This window comes from Arvicola amphibius, chromosome 11, assembly GCF_903992535.2.
Source record: "Arvicola amphibius chromosome 11, mArvAmp1.2, whole genome shotgun sequence".
Lineage (NCBI taxonomy): Eukaryota > Metazoa > Chordata > Mammalia > Rodentia > Cricetidae > Arvicola > Arvicola amphibius.
Genome location: NC_052057.2, coordinates 123,617,839 through 123,631,827, shown reverse-complemented (window position 1 = coordinate 123,631,827; position 13,989 = coordinate 123,617,839). Strand labels below are relative to the sequence as shown.

At 38.6% G+C, this 13,989-nt stretch overlaps 1 protein-coding gene across 1 annotated transcript in view; it reads right to left on the bottom strand.

Moving 5' to 3' along the window:
• Cngb3 (cyclic nucleotide gated channel subunit beta 3) overlaps positions 1-13,989 on the bottom strand; it is a 139,011-nt gene that overhangs the window by 44,975 nt on the left and 80,047 nt on the right. The window contains exons 11-12 of the mRNA XM_038348355.1: positions 6,936-7,077; positions 1,946-2,105 (exon numbers count right to left, since the gene is read on the bottom strand). Coding sequence (XP_038204283.1) covers positions 1,946-2,105; positions 6,936-7,077 — 302 coding nt within the window. The remainder of the gene's footprint in view (positions 1-1,945; positions 2,106-6,935; positions 7,078-13,989) is intronic.

Here is a 13,989-nt window from a genome sequence, read left to right as displayed (position 1 = left end):
GAGTAACTAGTGCTTTTAACCATTGAGCCATCTCTCCCATCTGAGAGCAATGAAGTATTTTAACTATAATACTGAATATTGTATAACATTAGTTTTGAAACTTTAAGTTATTAAACGTAATGGTCATAGGACAAAGGTTAGTGAACAGGCTGAGGTGGAAAAGGATCTAGTTCTTTTTTTCTGCCAACTCTATCAGCTTTATCACTGCAAATGGCAGTGAGTAGCAGGTGGTATTTGAAGGGATATGGAGGTCTGTCTTTTCCTTATTTGACCTTTCTAACAATCCTATGGCCAAATGTTCATTTATACTTTGCAGGTAGAAAAAAAATCAAAACAAAAGAAGTTAAACTCAGAGAGACTGTAAATGACTTGCTGAATGAGCAAACTAGTAGAAATCTCAGTTGGGAATACAATCTAATGAAGAAATGTGCTAAGTGAGTAAATTTAAATTATTGTTATTTAGTTCCTTATCAACTCTATAGTGAATATGCACATAATATGGAATTTTCCTACATGTGAATTAAATGGTGGACCCACAGACTGACAGAATATTTAATAAATGAAATTGCCCATTTTAATATAAAGTATGCTTAGGTTCATGAGGGTGCATTATCTTGGATGTTTTCTGGTTTTTTTAATTATTTGTTTTCGTGGAGAAAGTCTCATTATAAAGCCCTTGCTGGTCTGAAACTTGCATTGTGGAGCAGCTAACCTTCAACTCACAGAGATTCAGTTGACTCAGTCTCTAAAGCGCTGGGATTCCATGCCATCTTTCACCTAAAAACATACCGTGGATGCTAGAGAGATGCTTCAGCAGTAAAGGGCAGTTGTTGCTCTTACAGAGAATCTAGTTTCAGTTCTTAGTACCCATATGGTAGGTCACAACTCTCTGTAACTCCAATTGCAGGGGATTTGAAGGCTTTTTCTGGCCTTTGCATGTAGCAGGTATGCATGTGGTGCACACAAATACTTGCTCGTCCTCACAATACACATAAAATAAAATAGACTAGTCTTTGAAGCACAGTTTCTTACTTCTGAGGGCTGACTCTGGCTACTCACTAAGTCAGAGCTGAGTCTGTCTTTAGCTGCTACCAGAAACCTCTTTTTGCAGTTTCTTTCCCACTAAAATTTCTCTCATGAGTGTCTGTGGACACTATAGTGAAGGGACATGGAGCTCTGATCATTCTGAGAGACTGTAGTTTCTTACCAAAGTCAGACTGATAAGGGAAAGTCCTACGACCAGACCAATAGACACTTCCTTTTCTGAGGAACAATTGTGATTTGAGAATCTTATATTTCCACTAAAGGAAGTAGCTTTTTGTTGACTTCTCAGTAATATTACTTCTTATTTTATAGAAGAAATTAATTGAATTTATTGCCAACTAATCCATAACTTACTTTAAATATTTTAGTAAAAATTATTTTTTTTGAGCTCCAGTGCTGTAGTTGCAGAGCGACAATATTGATAAATAATAGTCTCTTGGAACTAATTGCAAACTATGCTGTATAGTGAAAATGGCTCAAACGTTTGTGCTCTTTCTGTATCCTGCTGCTCCCAGGGAGAGGAGCTGTCACACACAGAACAGACCCAGGGCTCAGTTCCAGTTATGAGTCCTTTAAGGCCTCTGCTATTTCCTTGCCTTTGAAAAGGGGTCAATGACACCCAACTCCCCCAATTTGTATATGTGTATGTATGTATGTGATGTGAGGCAAACTGTGTAATTCCTAGCATCTGGTAGGCACTGAGTATAATTTAACCTTTCTCTTTCAAGATTTACCTTGGAATATGGAGCTACATTTAAGAAAAAAATTCATAGTAATTTAATGTCTGAGAGATCATTGGTTTTTCAACCTGCTATTCAAATCCAAATTCTTCTTTTTTATCTCACATAATTTTTATGTGATAAGGTTTACAGTAATGTCAGCCATCATTTGTCATGCTCACCTAGTATTCTCTGAGAGGTCCATGTGTATTCCAGCCAAGTCCTAACTCGATGCTGCACACTCTGGGGAATAGAGTATTTGTTCATGTAGGCAACGATATGGTCCATGCAGACATAGAAGTTGTTCCGATTGGCTGTTGCTGCTCCAATTACATCACGCATCTAAAACCATAAACATCGTCATTCAAACCCAGGAGAGAAATTTCATCTGAATTGCTCATCCTTATACAACATCCCTGTCTAGTGCCCTAATTGTCTGATTTTAACACACTGACATCAGGTCCTAATAAAGCGTTGGAGATCAGATTATCTCATTGACACTAATAAAGTCCATTATACAAATCGTGTGAGTTTTTTGTGAGGCTTTGGTCTCATAATGCAGGTGAATGCACATAATCTTCACATGTTTATGTATTACCATGAAAATGCTAGTTGACATTTTAAAGCAACTATAATCCCTGAGCAGATGCAAGGGAAGTGTAATGGGAGTTTGGCAATTATCCTGCAGAATGGCTAGTTGATCTTGATGAGTCTTTTCATGAAAGTACCCTTCACAGACAGCCAGTGTGGCTGGCTCTACAGGCTCAACTTATCATGCAGTTTCAGCCTCTGGTCTTCCTTTTATGTTGTTTAGACAGATAAAATCAAATCTTATAATGCTCAAGGCACGGTATTCAGCAGAAGTTGAAATGTGCTGAAATTACTGAAGCGCTGTCTGCCGCTGTGACAATCCTTAAAGAACTGTCAGGTTTAGTTCTTGAATGTTTATAACTCAGCCATAAAAACCCACTCTAGGTTAAAAGCTGATCTTTAAGGTCTCAGCACAAAAAAAGATATATTGCTTGGCTCTTTCTCTCACATAGAGAGAACCAAGTGGTTATAAATTTGCTTTGACTGTGGGTTTATTATAGAAGAAAAGTCAGGCCTCACTTTCACACTAATACTTAGCTCATTCATTCTAGTAGCCATGGAGACTTTTCTGCTTATGGAAGAGCTACTGCCTTTTTTTCTGTATTTTTTTTAAGTATAGTTCAAATACCTTTCATTGTGATGGCTTCCTCAATTTAAAGTTTTAGAGTTAATAAAATCTACTTCTTAAAAGTATTTTCTAAGAGCTATACAGACTCCATTTACATCTACTCTTTGCTTTGGAATAACTCTCTTGTACACTGTAAAGATTTGTTATTTGAATTTGTTTAATAAAACACTGATTGACCCATACATAGCCAGGCAGGAAGCATAGGTGAGGCAATCAATCTCAGGATGATGGAAAAGGTGTAGTCAGAAAGGTGTTGGCAGATGCAGAGAGAGCAAGATAGGCACACTATACCGAGAAAAGTTATCAAGTCACGTGGCAAAGTATGAATAAGAATTATGGGTTAATTTAAGTGTAAGAATTAGCTAATAACAAGCCAGAGCTATCAGCCAAGTATTTATAAACAATACTAAGCATTTGTGTCAGTTCTTTTGGAGCAGGTGGTTTGGGACAGGAAATGTTCTTCTACAACTCTTATTCTTCAATGACTCTCCAAATATTCTTCTACAGTCTCAGCTCCTAGATCTTCTCTTTCCATGTTCATGTGCCGCGAGCAGCATTATCCAGCTCTCTAAAGCCGTCAGACGTGATAAATTGCAAGTTGGGTTGAGAGATTTAAGAAGAGTGTTAGCTGGGATCAAGGACAAAGTTAGGTAGTTTTAAATAGTATTGAGGGCCCAATGATTTGTAGTGTGTTCATCTGAACTTCTTATGTCCTATCCTTCAGTAGTGTTGGGTTTCACTGGTGTAGGAACTGAGGACAATATGTATTCCATCACAAGTTTTAATCTAGAGAAGCATATTTTGGTTGGAGAGTTAGACAAAGCCAGGATTTGTGAGCTGTACTAGAGAGTAGAATTCAGGAGTGAGGAATGATGGTTAATTTTGAGGCATAGTCATGGTTATGACTATATGCATGAACTTTGAATACATGGAGTTTTGTTTCAAGCTCGCTTACTTTTGTTTCTGTTTCCTTTCTAACATCTTTTATTCCTTAATTTTATTCCTCAAGGCACAAGTCTTTATCTCCAGCTTTAATCTCTTGTGCACCTCAGCACCATTTTCAGGTGGTTCTTGCTCTGGCTAAATCTTCAATACAATTGAAAGGCAGGTGTGCTGCACTTATTAGATTTTTACATGCAAAGGAATCACCACAAGAGCTTTTGAAATGCACGTTGAGGGTCCATTGGTTTAAAGTAGAATCTGAGTCCAGACTTTCTCAAGGGATGCAGTTTTGGTTGCTCAAGCATTCAGTGGGGAAGGACTCACACTGCACTGGGAAGTATTTCCCTTTTTCTCTCTTTATTGATTTTCGATACAGATTCTAGAAAAACAAATCCTGGCTGAGCTCCATAGATTGGGTGGCTTTGAACTTCCCCTTTTCTCTTGCTTCTGCTTCCCAAGTGGTGAGATTAGAGTACAGAGACATCACTTTCTAGTCCTTTGAAAATTTCTTTGCACACACCAAAGGGTCAATGTGTATTAGATTTTACTTCAACTGTCAATTTAAGACAGTATGAATTGCAATTAATCTCTCTCTCTCCTTTCTGAGATAGGGCCTCACCATGTAGCTCTAGATGTCCTGGACAGGCCTTGAACTCACAGAAATTTTCCTGACTCAGCCTTCCATGTGCTGGGATTAAAGGTGTGTGACACTACACCCTGCCCAATTTCATAATCTCTTCAAACTAGAGTCTCCCTACTTGTAAAAATGATATAGTATAGAGGGCCTTGGACCTTCCCCAAAGCAATGTGCCTTACCCTATCCGAGGAGTGGAGGGGGGGGTGAAGTGGGAGAGTAGGTGGAGGGGATGGGAGGAGGGAGGAAGTGGAAACTGGGATTGATGTGTAAAATAAAAAAAGATAGTTTGTTTTCTTTTTTCAATAAAATAAATGAAAAAATGAGAAAACAGTGAATGCACCCCATATTGATTTTACATATTATGACAAATTGTGTTGTTTCATTTCATATAAATTTAAATTAATTTTTAATTATAAATTTCCCCATTCATTACTCTGATAGTTTACACTTAAAAATTTTAACTTTTTGATTGTTTTAAGGTTTCAGTATTCCAAATATTTCAATATTTCCAATACCTAAATGGAGTTATCTTTCCAGCTTCCCTATACAGCCAATTAACATGTCTAAGCTGAAGGTGACATGACCCTATGTATTGACATTAACCACCTATCTATTTTCTGTATTTTTATGTATTTGTATTCAGAGGTTTGCTGACCAAAACCTTGATTACTCTTCCTGATTATAGCCAATTCCTGAGAGACAGTGACCAACTCTCCTGAGAACACTTTTATAATTCATGTGAACTGATCCTTAGTTCTTGTTCTTTTTATATCCCTCTTACAGTCTCCCACACTTAAGACACCACTTATTGTATATGACAGTAGTAGGCACCAGACCAATAGAACATCTCAAAGCCTGATAAAATTAGCTTACACTAATGTTTACTCGGTTGAAACCCACACCCCAGTAATTACTTATTTTCCTCAACATCTGCATTTTCATGTGTGGCATGGTCCCTCCTTTTAAAGTCTCTAAGTGTAACAAGTTAACCCTTTCAATTGTCTTTGATCCGCTAGACTTACCACACCTCAGAATTATTGTACACATATTTAAAAACACTAGTCCTTTTGGTTCATATTATAATTAACTTTGAATCTCCATGTTCAATACCTTCCCTAGACTCCTTCCCATTACTATCAAGGTAAAGCTCAAATTTAGCATTCAGAATCCTTAAAATAGTTTATTCTTGCATTTGTTTTTTACTTCCAAAGATTGTTAGCCCACCACTGTCATTTGTATCTCAAACACATTTCATGTTTTGCCTCTGACATCTTTTCATAACTGATTCTGATTAACTGACCTGCCTATTGATGATGATTGAATACACTTGTTGAGAATGCTTCACCTGCATCTGCTCCATGTAACTTGAGAAGCTTCCCTTTTCTGGACAATAGAGGATTTTAAAACTCCTCTGACATCTGCCATGTTTAGCAGACACTTAACATCAATAGATGCATTATTTGAGTTGTGACAATTTTGATCAGAATCAAACATCATGGTAAGTAGTTCTTATTGTTACAGGATGGATTTTATCCATACTACTGTGAGTGTGTTAAGAATCAGTAGTTTGGGCTGGAGAGAGGCTCAGCAGTTAAGAGGATTGCTTGCTCTTCCAAAGGTCCTGAGTTCAATTCCCAGCAACTACTTGGTGGCTCACAACCATCTGTAATGAGGTCTGGTGCCCTTTCCTGGCCTGCTGGCATATATGCAGACAGAATATTGTATACATAAAAAAGAATCAGTAGTTTTTCTAGTGGTTGTGTTGATTTAGTGATGCAGTACTCAGTTTCTTAAATCATGTATTATAACCTTATATGGAATTGCACATAGTTGTACTGCATAACTGCACTGCAGTCGTGTTTCTGACACATCACAGGCCCACTATGCATTGTGCACTTTGCAACATGCTATGAAAAATATATGTTTCATGAAACACTTGACTCAGATTCTAGACTCTGCTATGTATTATGAATTACAATGTCTTTACTGTAAATTCAAAGGGTATATATCCTAGCAAACTTGGCCAGAAGGTCTTCTGGAAGATTTAATGACTAAAAGGGAAGAACATCTGTGTATGGTGGCATGGATATGTAGTTCCAGCACTCAGAATATGAAATGATTCTCCAGTGAAGGGAAAGAGGGCCTTGAGTTCGAGGCTAGCCTAGACTATGTATCAAGACTGTCTCAAAAAAAGTCAATGTTGTAATGTTGGTCTAAGCACATTTCATTAAATCTGTGATAAAGAGTAAAAGAAGGAAGAGAACGGAGAAAGAGAAAAAGAACCACAGATTTCAATATTTCTTCCATAAAATTTATAAATATTTGTTAGTCTTTTAAAAAATGAACAAACTTTGCAGATTCACTGTCTGCTTACCTGACCGATTAAGCTGGAAAACACAAAAACTCCAGAAAAAAAATTCAAGAGTTGAAAAGCAATTTCAAATGAAGTCTGTGGCTCGGGAAGGCCTCCAATAGTAATTAAAGTTCGAACTGCCCAATAATAACATCTCAGATACCTGTAAAAAAGATCCACAGATTTTTTCCTGTACATATCATTGTAACACCATTTCACTCACACACAAAATTCATGTATACAGAACCAGCAAACACTGTGTGTGCTATTGTAAACATTTTAATGAACACTAGGACTTGACTATTTAAATCCAAGGCGGATATTTACTGTTTCTAAATTTTGGTGGTCTACTTTATCAGGCCTCTCTAATTTGGGGGTGAGAGACCTCTACAAGAGTTAGCACGGATGTGCTGTCTGTGTTCCGAAGTGAATAGACTTTTAGATGGAGTGACTGGAATGGTTGGAGACATCTGGATATATGTGTTTGAGGTCATCTGCCTTGTCCCTTGAATGTTACTGTTGGTTGGATTTCTATGTTCTCCATATGATCTATTGTACTGCCCAAGGAAACTTCTCCTACATGTCTAAGCTTATGCTGGTCTGATTGAGGATGGCAAGAAAACTTTCTACTTATCTTCCTCATGTGACTAGATTGGATTTCCTCATATTCTGTCTGTCTCAAGGTACATGGACCTCTTTTTATTGTTTTTTATTGAGCTCTACATTTTTCTCTGTTACCTTCTCTGCCTCTCCTTTCCCCTTCAACCCTCTCCCAAGGTCCTCACGCTCCCAATTTACTCAGAAGATCTTCTCTTTTTCTACTTCCCATGTAGATTAGATCTACGTAAGTCACTCTTGGTGTCCTCATTGTTGTCTAAGTTCTCTGGGATTGTGATTTGTGGGCTGGTTTTCTTTGTTTTATGTTTAAAAACCACTTATGAGTGAGTACATGTGATAATTGTCTTTCTGTGTCTGGGTTACCTCACTCAAATGCATGTTTTCTAGCTCCATCCATTTGCCTGTAAAATTCAAGATGTCGTTATTTTTTCTGCTATGTAGAACTCCATTGTGAAAATGTACCACATTTTCCTTATCCATTTTTTAGTTGAGAGACATTTAGGTTGTTTCCAGGTTCTGGCTATGACAAACAAAGCTGCTATGACAAACATGTCCTTGTGGCACAATTGAGCATTTTTTGGATATATACCCAAAAGTGCTATTATTGAGGAAGGTTGTTTCCTAATTTTCTGAGAAATTGCCACACTGACATCCTAAGGGGCTGTGCCAGCTAGCATTCCCACCAGCAATGCAGGGCCTCCTTTTTTAATTGAAAATATTTTTTCCCTTACACTTTCCCCTCATATCCTCAGAGATTGTCCCTACATCACCATCCATTCAATCCTATACCTTTTCTCTCTTTGTTTTTGGAAAACAGTCTAACACACACAATAAGAAACCAGAATAAAATAAAGAAAATAGACAAACCAAGAAAAAAACAACACACATGTAGACACATGCATACCTGCAAACATACACACACACACACACACACACACACACACACACAGCCTATAAGAACATAAAATCAGAAACTATAATAGATAAATTAGTAGACTTCTTAATGGCAGCTGCTTGTCCTAGAATGATTGTAGTCCAAGAGGAAGATAAAAAGGATTTTATAATCTAGAATTCCCACAACATCTTAATTTCTTGTCCTGATGTATTTGTCAAGCAAATTCCTAGTCTGAATTGATTGGAAGATAAGGGACTCCATCTCTCACTGAGAGGGATGGCAAAGAATTTGAGGCTATCTTTAAACTGCCAAACAAGAACTGATGAGATGGTTCAACAGGTAAAGATAATTGCCAAGAAACCTAACAAACCTGAGTTGAGTCACTTTTAATTAACATAGGAGAAGGAGAACTCCACATGCACATTGTGGTAACCTCCATCTCACTAATGCAAATAAATTGATAAAAATTTTAGTTACCAAATTAACAACATGTTGAGAATATTTATATAGATCAAGTAAGTTTATGTTTATGACATAACTCTACAATTTACATCTACTTGTTTATACAAATGAATAATACAAAAGATACATTTTTCACTTTTTTCTACACATTTTATTATATTAATAAATATGCAAATATGAGAAGAGATGAGAACTCTTCTTAGGAAAAAACTCTTGGATGGAATAAAGTATTTATTTAGAACTTCAGAACTTCAGAACAACAAATAAAATTACTTAGCTCTGATAACACAGCCTGGATCAGGTGTTCCTAATGTATCCTTAAAAAACTTCTTGCATATGGAAGAGAGGAAAGAAAGATTATAAGAACCAGAGGTTAGAGGACCAGAGCGAAACAGTGTCTTCTGAACATGGCAGAACTACTGAGCTCCTGAGTTCCCATGTGCTGTGGTTGCCTTCATAACATGCGCAAGACCAAGCCAGTTAACATTCTAGCAAGGAGTGAGAAGGCGTTCATGATCTCCACTCCCAACTCAGGAACTGTGGACAATGGATGGTTTCTTGGGGAAAGATAGTCCTTTTTGTTTAAAGGTGTGGGTATTGGTTGGTAGATCATGGTTCAGTGGATGGTCCCATGCCTGGGTATATACAGACAACACAATTGGAGTTCATGTTTTTATTTTTGACAAAAGACATTAAGTTGAGGATGGCAGGGAGGTCAAATGGGTGTGTGAGGGGTTATAGAGAGTAGTAACAAATGAATTATGATCACAATAATTGTATAAAATTCCAAATGACTAAAAAATAAATTTTAAATCCAAATATTTTATAGATAGGCATTCAACTCAGTGGGTTTCAATTAGTTTTTTTTCCTGGTATTCATGGAAGGTTAGAACCTTTTACAGTATTCTGTCTTGGTTAAGTTTTTGATTTTAAAATAGAGGAGCTAAATTACCCAGTAGTATTAATCCTGTGTTCTTCCCCAGAGACACTTACATAACCATGCTCACTGACGTTCTACTGGAAACAGACAGGAAATGGGATACGGTTGGATTTTGACTAGTAGATGAATTAACAATGAAAATGTATATCAGAAAGTTAAATTTTGACTATAAAAATGAATTATGAAATTTAAAAAACAATGAGTGGAAATGGAAAACATTAAATGAAATGAGGGAACTCAAGCCTAGAAAGAGATATACTATTTGTTCTCTCTCATATGCAGATCCTGGCTTCTAGCTGATAAATACGTGTATCAAGGTGGTGTTATTGTTGGTAAACATCATGATGCTAGAAAAGGGTCCACGAGATGAAAAAGAGTCTTTGAGGAGAGGGTCGAGGAAGACAATAGAATATGTGACATATTAAAGTGGGAGAGGAATAATGACAAAAGAGTACAGTGAGGAAGATGGGGCAGAGAGGTGGACAGGAGGAGGGTGGATGTAAAACCAACCGAAATGGAGTATGCTCAAAAGTCTCATAAGGAAAACTGCCTCTTCATAGGCCAATTAAAATATTGAGTTAAAGCATCAGGAGTGGGGGCTCAAGAGATGGCTCAGCAGAAACAGTCCTCATCCACAAGTTTGACAACTTCAGGACAGTCCTTGAATCTCATGTAAAGGTAAAAGTAGATAAATGACTTCATAAAATTCTAGTCTGACTCCCATATGTGTGCAGGCATGCCTCCTAGTAGCAATTAATAATACACCATCAACAACAGGCTCTATTTCTTGTTCTAGTGAGTTACACAGAGAAGGAACACTTTAGTACTTTATGACTGTGTTAGTCTTTGAACAAAGGTGATCATTTTCAAATTCTAAGGAGAGTAGTGTTATAAAGAATTAAATAAACTGGTGCTAAAATTAGTACTCAAAAAATCAAATCTATAAGTAAATTATTTTCAAATCCAATACATTTTAAAGGACATGGAATATCTTTAACCTGATGGATATAAGAATAACCACCACAACCAGAACAAACACAGTATTATCTACCTTCACCTTCTTGTTTGTAGATGTTAAAAATGACAGTTAAATATGAAATGCTGGCATTGGTTTTCCACGTCTCAAGGGTTAGCCTTGAACTTTGAAAATATTAAATAGTATGCTATGTTAATTGAAATTTTTTTTTTGCTCTGATGCTTTGCGGTTTATTTTTGGATTCTTTTCTCAGACATGTCTTGCACACCCAGACATGCCCAACCAAAGGTAAGATTTGTAATTTAATTAGATGGCATCATATTGATTTTCTAGGATTAGCTTAATTAGTCAAGGGTGTCCATCTCTAATATCTACAGTCCAGGCAGATAAATCTTTTCAAGGAGATTCCATCGGGAGAATTTAATACACAGACTCTCTATAAATTTTTAATGCATGACAATACACAGCTCCAAGTTAAAACAATGAGAGAATTTAAGATTGAACCTAAAGAAAAGTTGAAAAAAGGAATTATGCCTCTGTGAACATATAAGGAACTCTAGAAACAACCTGATTAAAAATTGGACAAATAATCTAAACAAATATTTCTAGAAAGATGTCCAAGTAACCAAAATGCATATGAAAAAAGCCCAGTGTCATTGATTATCAAAAAAGTGCAAATCAAACTTATTCTGAGGTACCATCTTACTTATTAAGAGTGTCAATCATTAAAAAGACTATTTTTTCATTTTTGAGATGACTTCATTCTGTTTTCTATAATAATTTACAATCCCTTGACAGTATATGGATGTTCTTTTTTCTGCCTCCTTTTCTTTGTTTCCCATGGCACTTCTTTTCCCTTTTTTATTCTTGTCATTCTAGGATGGGCAATATGGTACTCCATTGTAGTTTTGATATGTACATCCTTATCAGCCATCCCTCTGTATGCCTTCATTCAAGAATGTCCTTTAGATTTTTGTTTATTGAAAGCTTTTGCTATCAAATTGTAGAAATTTTTCATATTTGGGTCTTTAACCCATTACCATGTATATGATTTGTAAATATTTTCTCCAGCTTCACAGGTTGAATTTGTATTTTGTTGATTGTTTTGGGTTTAGTGTGGACTGTTAGTAGTGTGATGGAAATCTGCGAGTCCTCCTTTGCTTTGCTTGTGTTTGAGAGGCCATATTAAGCACATTATCCAGCTCTGCTGTCTTCTAATAGCTTCAGAGCCAGCTTTCCCACTCTTACACCATCAGAACCACCAGCTCTGTTGTGTTGCCCCAGCAAGGTACAGGGACCACTTGCCAGACTGCTATTGCTGGTGAGGGGCTGGGACAGTCCTTCTGCTCTGAGGTCACCATAGCAACACCTGTCTCAGGTGTTGATGGACCTAGGGGACTGGGGAATGGTATCTCTTCTCTGCCCATGCTGCCACATGTCAGATGAGTAATAGGTACCGCTCTGCCATGCTTGTTTATGACTTTCGGGCTGACTCGCTCACAACTCTGCAACAGGGGTGGCTCTATTGTGTTACCTAGGTGAGGTGCAGGTCCTGTTCTCCCAGGTGTTGCAGCTGTTGGGGGCAGGGACCGTTCTTCTGCTCTTACGACCTCAGGGCCAATTCTCCCATCTGCCTCAGGCATTGATGGCAGGGGGGTGGGCAACTCTCCCCATCTCACGCCGCCACAAGACAGATGAGTAATGAGAACAGTTCTTCCATGTTCATAACTTCAGGACTGGCTCACCCACATCTCTGCTAAGAGGGTTGGTTCTATTGTGCTGCCCTGGTAAGGTGTAGAGCCTGCTCTCCCAAGTGTTGCAGCTGATGCGGGTTAGAGACAGCTTTCATTCTCGGATGCCCACGAGGCTAGTTTTTGCACCTGCTTTGATGAGTGAGTGGAGAGTGGGCATCTCTTCCCAGTTCATGAGGCCATATGGCAGATGAAAGGTGGGGCTAGGTCTCCCATGCTCACTATTTTGGGGCCGGCTCTTCTGAGTGGTACAGCTGGTGGGGCCCAGGGACAGGTCTCTTGTTATGCCCACAGGGTCAACTCTCCCACTGCCTCAAGCAATGATGAGTGTGTGTGTGTGTGTGTGTGTGTGTGTGTGTGTGAGAGAGAGAGAGAGAGAGAGAGAGAGAGAGAGAGAGAGAGAGAGAGAGAGAGAGAGAGAGAGAGAGAAGGGCAATTCTCCCCTGCTGCCACAAGACAAATGGATGATAGGGATAGGTCTTCTATGCTCATCACTTCGGGTCTGGGTCACTCACACCTCCACCAACAGAGTTGGCTTTTATTGTGCTGCCCAGGCGATGTTCAGGACCTGTTGTCCTAAGTGTTGCAGCTTGTGAGAGAAAAGGCCAGTTATCCCACTCTTTTTACTTCAGGGTCAACTCTCCCACCTGCCTTAGACATTGATGGGTGGGAGCGGGGGAAGAGCATCTCTCCCCAGCCCATGCTGCCATATGCCAGAACAGGGGTGGGATTCAGTCTCCCACCCCCACGATCTCAGGATTGGCTCACCTGTGCTCTCATCAGCTCCTCTGTGCTGCCCAGAGGAAGGACAGGGCTCACTTTCTTGTGTTGCAGTGGGTCAAGGGATCAGTTCCATTGCCATCTCTGCTCATTCTATAGTGCCCATCTGATCTGGCTCGTGTTGCAAGATGCCAGATGGGCCCGTGTTTTTTCTTCGGAGACAGGGAGGACAGACCCAGACCAGCGAATGGGTGTCCTTGTCCCACTCAGTTAATCACGATGCTGGGACAGGCCATGCTTCCTCAACAAAGAGAGCGTTATAGTGCTCAGCTGCCCAGCACTATAAACTGAATTCCTCCAACCCCAGCCAGATGGCGTGGGGTAGGGGCACTGCTGGAGTCCAGTGGTAGACCAAGATTGGCTGAGTTCCGATAGTTGTTATCTTAATTTTCCATGATATTATTCGAATCAAAGTAAAACATGAATCAATTCACATTCTAAATCCATTTTGTTTATACAGGATTGATCTTTAAGCTTTCTAGGGCCATATTCTCTCTCTCTCTCTCTCTCTCTCTCTCTCTCTCTCTCTCTCTCTCTCTCTCTCTCTCTCTGTGTGTGTGTGTGTGTGTTTGTGTGTGTGTTTCACAATCAGTGGGCCTTTTGACTATAAGATTTAAAAAATAATACTTCTAACAACTAATGAAAAATGAAGC